A 9497-nucleotide genomic window follows, 5' to 3' on the forward strand; every position below is an offset into this window, starting at 1 on the left:
CTTTCCAGCTTAATCAGCCTCTGTCATCTTTAGGCAAGGTTACTTGTTTCATATGTTTATGGCTTTAGGCCTATGCTTCTCAACAGTCATGTTGGCAAATAAAAATAACATAATTAGCCAAGAAATTATCATGTGTAAGAGCAAACGTTTTCATAAGTAATTAAAATTATTTTACTACCACTACTACAACTTTAACGTATACAACTACTACTTCTACTTCTATCACTACTACAACTACTAATACTAATATTAACAATAATAATAATAAATAAGGTATTTTATAGATAATAATATAACTAAATGTTAAAGCAATCATCTGTTGCTTAGATGTTAACAGTCTTAACATATTTTAAACAGAGCATTTAAAGTGAATCTCCTATCTTTTTTTCAGCTAATTTTACATAGAGTAATGGTAGAGATCTAAAGCAATATTTAGTTTTCCATGTCTCGGTTGGTATAATACTATATATATATATATATATATATATTGTATATATATTGATTATTTTTGTTGGTGACCAATGTCACAAGGAGAGAAAGTGAAGGGAATAACCAACATTTCATGGTTTTCCCCAGAAATAGAGGGCAAAATTTTACAGTGAGGATTTTCCCCTCTTCGGGATGATTTCCTCCCATTTCATGTTGTGTTCCCAGGACAGAAGTTGAAGGGAAATCTTCCCAGATGAGGACGCAGCAAATAAACCAGATAGTGACTGATAAAGAATATTGTTATTCTATAATAGCATGTAGCCTCAGTTCTCAGATATTGATGTCTGGGTCATTTAGTTTTGCTTTTTCAGAGGTCTGTCAAAATAAATCCTGTAATTTATCAGTAATGAACCAGCAACTTCGATGGAAAATCTTATACTTACAGACTTGTACAATTTGACAAAGCACAGAGCAAAGCTGAAATGTGGAGTTCTGGGTATCATAGATACCAATAACCTTTTAGTGAAAGGATTGAGATGAATATGTTTTCATTACTTGGTTTGAAGAACATTTCTATAATCTTTGTATATTCTTTATATTTCTGTATCTTTTAATAACTTATTAAAATAAGTTGGCTGCCATGGTTTCCTCTTCCTTTTCTTTTTAAATATTTGTATTATAGATGAGTTTGCTTGTAAGCATGGGTAAAAAGAGAATCACCTGTGACCGACAGATGGTCTGTCACTGTGTAAAGATGCAGATAATACTTATTTAGGCAGGGAAAAGGCCGCAGAACAGGTGTTGAGTTGAGTGGATACAGGTTGATGTTGCTGAAAAAAGAAAGTGTTCTCTGACCAGTCTGTGCTCCTGTGTACTGCAAGTGCAGCTTGAGAAGGACACCTGAGGAGCACATAAACAGACAGGCTGCTGAGCTAGACTGACTACTGAGAGAGGCTGGGACTGGGGTAGCTGTGTCCTATGTAAGAGCAGATAGAGCTGTGCTACAAAGCAGCCAGAGGGCTGAAATACATTTATGTTCATTGTTATGCTAAACAGCCCCAGCATGGGTAGAATTATGTTTTAAGTTGACATTTGGATAAATAAAAGGGGACAAAAATACCTAAAATGCATTCTGTTGAGTGAACTGTTCTAGGCAAACTCTCCATTTGAAGTCTATTAGCACACACATTTGTGTTAAAGTAATTAATTGTTAATTGATTAGACAAGCTTATTGATGTATATGCATATACTTTAAATACAATTATACATAAAAAATATCTGGAATTTAAATTTGAACACACCAGTATCAATAATTATTCTGGATCATGATCTTTGGTAAAGCATTGTCTGTATCGGATGGATCTATAACATTCAAATTAAGTAATACAATTAGTGAATAATAAAACATTTTCAAACTATACTATTAGCGTAGATAATAAATAAAACTCTCACTGCAAAAATATAATTAATTTCAAGCATATGCAGTAAAATATTAAAAAGATAATATAGTGAATAGATAGTCAATAAAATTCAATTTTAAAACAGTAGCGTGAATGAAAAAAAAAACACAAGTAGAAAAGAAGGTAAAATGTTGCAGCTCTAATGACTTTATATGTTTTATATTTACTGTATATACATATATATTTATATTTCCATATACAGTACATGTCTGTACACTGAGCTGTAGCACACTGCTGTTAAATTGCAACCTTTTGGATTTAAAATATCTAAACATGATGCTACTATGGGTGAACCAAATGGAAAGGTAGTCAGTTGTGCCTAATGTGCACTCGCAACTTCTAAATGCAAATCACGTGATGATGCACAAAGACACTGTCTGAATATTCCCTCTAAAGAATCACAGCTTATTGTGTTCAACTAAAAGTGAAAAAATTTGCATTGCTGGGTTAGGGTTGTCTAAATAGTTGTATAATGGGTGAAGCAAATTCTTAGAAAAGCTTGCTCTACATTCTGCTTAAAGATAATGACATGTCAGCACTACCTTTGACTTTACCAGACTTTGACATATACTATATAAAGCCCTGTGCTCTAAGCGACAGCAGCATCACATAGCTGAACGAGGCTACACAAACACAATGGGGAAGGTATGATCCTATCTTGAACATCAATAAATATGGCTACAAATGTCTGTTAAAAATGTTATAATATTTATAGTTTAGTTTTTACTTCAGGCATTTTTAAGGAGTACAGTATATCTACCTAAATTAAATACATATTATGCCATAAATGAAAAGCAAAATACATTTATCATCAATACATTTCTTTAACAGATCATCTTCTACGAGGATAGAAATTTTCAGGGTCGCTCTTATGAGTGTAACTCTGAATGTTCCAATATGTCCTCATACTTCAGACGCTGCAACTCCATCCGTGTAGAAAGTGGAAACTGGATCCTGTATGAACATCCCAATTACAGAGGACACCAATATTTCCTTCATAGGGGAGAATATCCTGACTTTCAACAATGGATGGGTTATAATGATTCCATTAGGTCTTGTCGCCTTAGTCCCCAGGTAAACATATCAATTGTAAAATATCTCTAATTACAGTCATATTTATTAAAATAAAACATTTTCTATCATCTCCTAGATTGTAAGCTCGAAAGAGCAGGGCCCTTGATCCCCTCATGTTTTGCATTGTATTGGTATCGTTCTGTCACATGTTCTGCCTCCCTTTGTAATGTACAGCGCTGAGCGAACTATTGGCGCTTTATAAATACTGTATAATAATAATAAATAATAATATCATGGAGGAAGTTTACAATGCTGTTATAAATCCTTATGAATGTTACTAACTGGTAAATCTAATATAAGCTATTTTAATACAATGGTTGCTTATTTTTTTACAGCATCAAGGTTCATTTAGGATCAGGATCTATGAGAGAGAAGACTTCAGAGGTCAGATGATGGAATTCACTGAAGATTGTCCTCATATCTATGAGCGATTCCGCTATCATGATATTCATTCCGCCCATGTACAAGATGGATACTGGATGTTCTACGAGGAGCCCAACTACAGAGGACGTCAGTATTACCTGAGACCTGGAGAGTACAGAAGATACACTGACTGGGGAGCCACAGACCCAAGAATTGGCTCCATCAGACGTCTCCATCATTCCTACTAGTTAACTAAGTACATTTAATAAATGATTTGAAATAATGTAAAGTATCTGTAATATGCTTTATGAACATTAATTTACATTTAATATTCTGGTATAATGATATGTTGCAAAAAGAAAAGCTAAGTCATAAAAACTAATTATAAAAACTTTATAGTGCACACATCCACAGCTAGAACTAGACTGGGAGAAAAAATAACCCCGATTTACAAAATCATTGTACATTAGATAAATGACACACCTTTTGAAGTAATAGTATTTATATATCTACCCATATTTTTAAAAGGTTCATAACTGGGGCTGACGTGTCCTGTAACCTAATGTTTTACTTGCTTGACATGAGTTCAAATGGGTTTAACATATAAGACTACAATTGGGAATTTTTGCACTGTTGGTTAAAGTGAAAATATTGTGCAGTGTCTAATTAACTTTATCTACTGTATAAGATAATTCTGAGAGCAGAGTCCTGCAAAAGGCCACATGCCATCAACATGGGACATAGGGTGAGTACCTTGCCAATGAGTAACCTCTTTCACAAAAAGACAAATTGTCAATAAACTCACTGACACCTTTTTTTCATAAAAACACAAACATTTGAGACAAAGTAAAAAATCCCACAATGCAAATCCATCATCAAACATGCAATCATGCTATGTACAGTAGATTAATATCAATCATGATGAACAATGCCCTCCAACCTGCCTTACCGCCAATCTGCCAAGAAAAAAAGACATGCAGAGTCACTGACAGACAGCATGACAGCTCCCAACCCCACAGCTGAATGTAAAAAAAGTTCTGGGGTATCTCAAGTGCTGTTATTGACCAAATAAGGACATGGCCATATTTGGTCAATGACGTCACCTAGGATTGCAACCATATAAAGTTTTATTTGCATTCTGATATACTATATGGGAATATAATTAATCCTTTGATTGTATTTCTCCACATATGATACCACTTCCAGGTTCCCAAATGGGTTACTGTGACTTTTTCTATTTCAAGAGCTAGCCATTGCATTGCTTGCTTGTTCCATGTCACATGGGTTATAAACAGCAGTCGTATTTAGATCATCCAATCAGGCTTTGCCCCATTCACATTAGCTAGGTGTAGTTTCTTATATTACCTACTATACAGAAAGGAAATGGGAGATATAATGAATTGTTACCAAGCCATTCTCCCTCTCTTTACACTGGGATGAAAAGCAAGTATGAGCAGACATGAAACTGAGAGGTCCTTATCCTCAATGCAGGTCTGATATGGATGTCAAGGGGGACCCCCAAGCAAAAAGAAAAAGAAAGAAGGTGTCAAGTCCACCAGAAAATCTATACCTGGCTCTTATCTTAGCATGCATCCGGGCAGGCCAGGAAACATTGAGGGTTGCTTGAAGGCAAAGCACCTTGCCCCTGTGTTGATGAGGAAAAGGGCCTTTTTCCCACATTCCTGCCCCAGTGGTTCTGGGGGTCTACAGGCAGGAGGTTTATTGGAATCTGGAAGCCCCTTTACCAGTGAGGGTCCTCCAGATACTGCTTTCCCCCTTGTAAACGAGTAAAGGGTACATAGAACTCTACAATAGATTTACATGAAATGAGTAAAGGATACATTGGGGGAAATTCACTAAAAAAGTTTGTATGCGAAGGTCACTTGACCCATTTTATGGAAATAGTTCATGATATAATACAGGAGTCAGTTCAACATAGCAAAATATCAAATGTGAGGTAAATACCACACATTTGTTAAAAATGTGAGGTAAATACCGCAAAGATAAGAGATACATTATTAAAGTCAATTCACTAGTGAACACTCACATTCGTTATTTATTACCTGCCAGTAGGCAGTCAGTTTTTGGCAAAATAACAATGAGGGGAACTCTGCATTGGCCAGTAAGTTAAAAGTATACAATGTATCAGTGTGAAATGTTATGCCCTGTGCTCACGATGAAAATAAATTGTAACATTTCTCCAGAGGGGAATTGTTCTGTGAATAAAAGTACACTAGAATATTTTCAGTTTCATAATGTTTCTGTGTACACTTATTTACAGAACTACAGTATCTTCTTCTGGTGCAGTGTTAGCTTGTTAAAAAAAACTGTGGAAAAACGCCAAAAAATAATGCTAAATTAAAGTAAAAAATATCTTAAAACAAAAATATTTAACACATTTGGTAAATAATGCATGTTTTTTAGTGAATTAACTACTTTTTAGATAAATACTGCATGAGTTATTTTAACTGTAAAATTAAGGCGGTATTTATCTCTTAGTGAATTGACCCCATAGTACCTCACTCATTCACACAAAAAGTGAAAAGTATATAAACACATTTACACAGTTTTGAGAAGAAATTTATTAAAAATACCAATGTCTCATAAAGTGAATCAATTATCAATCATGTCATCCAGTGATATAGATCTATGTCTATCATGATGAACAAACAGCCACGAAAAAAAAAAAATCACACCAACCAGCAGACATGTCCAGTCATGTCACTGACACTGAATGATATTTCCTGTTCCCCACCAGTAAAAGTAAACAACAGGTCAGGGTCTCCTGGGTGATGTCATGGTCATAGTTAGCCACTGTCTTTGCCTGAATATGGCCATATGACCATGCATGGTCAGTGATTTCATGCTATCCCAACCCTTATGTTTGCATGGCTGGGCCATAAAATTAAAGAATGAGTCGGGCAAGAAAATGAATGGGGCTGGATGATGTCATTGGATGTCATTTTTAGTTGACACTCTGGGATCATAAGAAGCAATGCTTCAGATTTTTGTAAACGTATCCTAAAATGGATAAAAAGCTATATAAGTTGAATTCAATTAGTCAATTAGGCAATTATGTCTCTAGGTATGGCACAAAAAATGCAGGCCATCTTCAATAAATACTACCTTATATTCTGCATCACCTGCTAAAAAGCCTAAAATATTTGAATTGGATCTGATGTGCCCAAGAAATGTTTCCAAAGTCAAGACAAATATCAAGGGCAACAATGGGCTAATATGTCTTGTCCCATTGTGCAGATCAACCCTCCCTCCTAGATTGTAAGCTCGAAAGAGTAGGGCCCTCTAACCCCTCATGTGCTGTTTGTTGTTGCTGTACTGTTTCATGTATTGTCCCCCCCTCTATTGTACAGCGCTGAGCAAACCCTTTGGCGCTATATAAACTAGATGTAATAATAATAATAACTGAAAGGAAAGTCATATCATTAATTCTAAGCATGGCCAAGGGGTGGGACTATATGGAATTTGTTCAATGTCTCATATGTGCCCCAAGGCATATTTATTGAAGAGTGAATTTCAAGAAGGTCCAATTCACTTTATAAAAGGCTTTCTCTGCATCAGTAGATAGGAGGATGATGGGGGTCCTCTTTGGTCTGCTCTAGGTGTATCACATTTAAAACCCTAATTGTATTGTCTTTAGCTTTTCTACATGGAATAAAACCCACCAGGTCCAAGCATATCAAACATTGGACTATGGGTAAAAATATATTGGCATGTATTTTGGTAAAAAATGTTCCAATGTAACTTTTGGATAGAAATGGGTGGTAATTCGTACATGGGCAGGGTCTTTATCCTCAGTAGGGATAACCATTATTGCCTCCCTCAGTGAGTCAGCAAGAAGCCCCATCTAAAATAGAGTTGTAGGCCTGTAAAAATGGTTAAGCTAGGAGCTTATGAAATGATGGAAAACTCCATCCTGTAAATAAATAACAATATATAAAAAAAAAATATGACAAATTGAAAAAAGTGCAGCTACTATGAACTCCATATATCAGGTGACCAAAAACAATTGCACTCTCCCTTTGAACAATAGCAGTATCTTCACAATAATAAAGATTAAATATTTGAAAACCACAAGCAGAAAAAAACACACTAAACTTATTATCTAAAACACTCAAAAGCATAGCCCATGTGTAAGTGAAAATTAAGTGTCAACAGTCCTCTGTGCAAACTGTCTAAATTTCAGTGCTTTGACACCACAAGTGCACAGCACTTCCTTACCAGATAATTTGACCTCCTAATACTGATTTCAAATGATGCTTGTGGATAAAACCATGCAACAAGGTCATCAACCACCATAAGAATGGATGTCATAACTCTACAACACTCAGTCGTTAGATCGTGGCAACATTTTAACTACAGGAAAAAAATTAGCTGCATTCTAATTAGCTTTTCCTGCAGTATTTTTGACCACTTGCTGCCCATCCAGAGTACAGCTGTATTTGTACTGTGAGCAGGTGGCAGCTGCAGCCCGGGCAAGATACTGGTACATCATAACCATTCTTCCGGGTTTAAGGTATACAAGTCAGCTGATCAACTGTGGCCAATCACACACAGAGTTCTGTGTTTACAAAAAACAGAACTCTGAGCTCAGGGAACAGCAATCTGCCTGTTTCTTCTCTCTGCAAAGCAGGCAGAAAAATCAGACAGACAATAAAGTAAAAGTAGCACATATTACATTAGTACAGTGTCAATGTACAGTATTGTCACTGATCACTGTATTAGTGTCACTAGCGGTGTCAATGTCAGTTAGTGACTCTCCCAGAGAGTGTCTGTTAGCACCAGATTGTCTGCCATCCTCTCGCAGTCCTACTATACGTTGCTGATCATTGTCATTAGAGTACAGCGTCATAGCTTCGTAATTTCCAGTATATATACCATAGTTTGTAGACTCTATAACTTTAGTACAAACTACTTAATACACACTTATTTGGATTTTGTTATCAAAGATATGTAGCAGCATACATTTTGGCCTAAATTTACTAAGAAATTAAATTTTTTGATATTTTATTGGATATGTTTTATAACAGAAGGTAGAAAATATAGTTCTTTTTCAAAATATTTGTTCTTTTTTTTTGTTTATATTGCAAAACTAAAAAACCCAGTGGTGATCTAATACCACCAAAGGAAAGCTCTATTTGTGTGGGAAAAAAAAAGATAAAAATGTATTTTTTCCACACAGTGTTGCATGACCACGCAATTGCCAATTAAAGTAGTGCAGTGCTGAATTGCACAAAATGGTCTGTTCATGAAGGGGGTAAAACTTTCAAGAGCTCAAGTAGTTAATTATCGGTGTGTTGGCTTCATACAATGATGTATCCAACTCAAAACCAGCTTTCCTTGATGCATTTCACCACTCCTGGCTTGCTTACAAGGATAGGGGAAGTTCCTATTTTGAGTGAAGAGTGGAGATGGACTGTGATGGCCGGTACTTAGGTTGTCCATATGCAGAAGAGGCCAGTCTTAAGCAAAGCTATGGATCTGTGAGCATTTTAACCAAGCACTCAATCCCTTATAGATGATGTTTCCAGCACCCCCACTGATCACAATAATGTTAGGGACCCAAATGACATGGTGGAAAACAGAGGAGCTATAGTGCATCAACTTTTAGAAAAACACTTTATTAGGTTAAAAAAATATTTGCAAAAATCATGATAAGAACATCAAGAAAAAGTGAAAGCACACAGAACAACTGAGCGCTCATGTGAGATGACATTACAACTAAGGTCCTGCCCAACTAGTTTCTTCACACCTGACATCATCAGGGTACTCTAATAGGTTGGGGATTCCCACAGTCCATTTTTTACACCCTGTAAGTCCATTTTAATGCGCTGTTAGATAGAGACTGCACTTCAGACACATACAGACTATAAGGTGTGACCTGAGTCCAAATCAGGTTCTAAAATCCCAATATATAACATATTGCGTACAAATGGGTAAATGGGACTTCAAGATCACTAATACAAAAATACACAGATAAGTAAAAACTCAACTGACTTTTATTTATAAAAACAATAAAATTGTTTGAAAACCAATGTTTAACCTCTTGCCGTCCGCCTGCTGTTTATAAACGGCAGGGCGGTGGCAGTCCAGGGTCGGGTTGCCGTTCATAAACGGCACCCGCCTTTTCTAGCTGTGCGCGCTCCCTGGGAG

At 36.0% G+C, this 9497-nt stretch overlaps 1 protein-coding gene across 1 annotated transcript; it reads left to right on the forward strand.

The window, feature by feature from the left end:
- Positions 1–2497: 2497 nt before the first annotated feature.
- Positions 2498–3609, forward strand: LOC149473811 (gamma-crystallin-3-like). Its single transcript, XM_089671422.1, has 3 exons — positions 2498–2534; positions 2721–2963; positions 3299–3609. Exons 1-3 carry the CDS (start codon positions 2526–2528, stop codon positions 3572–3574), a joined length of 528 nt encoding a protein of 175 aa, XP_089527548.1. The 5' UTR covers positions 2498–2525; the 3' UTR covers positions 3575–3609.
- The last annotated feature ends 5888 nt before the right edge of the window (positions 3610–9497 follow it).

This window comes from Staurois parvus, unplaced genomic scaffold (genome assembly GCF_062004578.1).
Source record: "Staurois parvus isolate SC_StPar_1 unplaced genomic scaffold, SC_StPar_1.0 ptg000011l, whole genome shotgun sequence".
NCBI lineage: Eukaryota > Metazoa > Chordata > Amphibia > Anura > Ranidae > Staurois > Staurois parvus.

Coding starts and splice junctions, on each gene's coding strand:
- LOC149473811 (XM_089671422.1), top strand. Junction 2,964..3,298: donor CTTGTCGCCTTAGTCCCCAG/GTAAACATATCA, acceptor ATTTTTTTACAG/CATCAAGGTTCATTTAGGAT.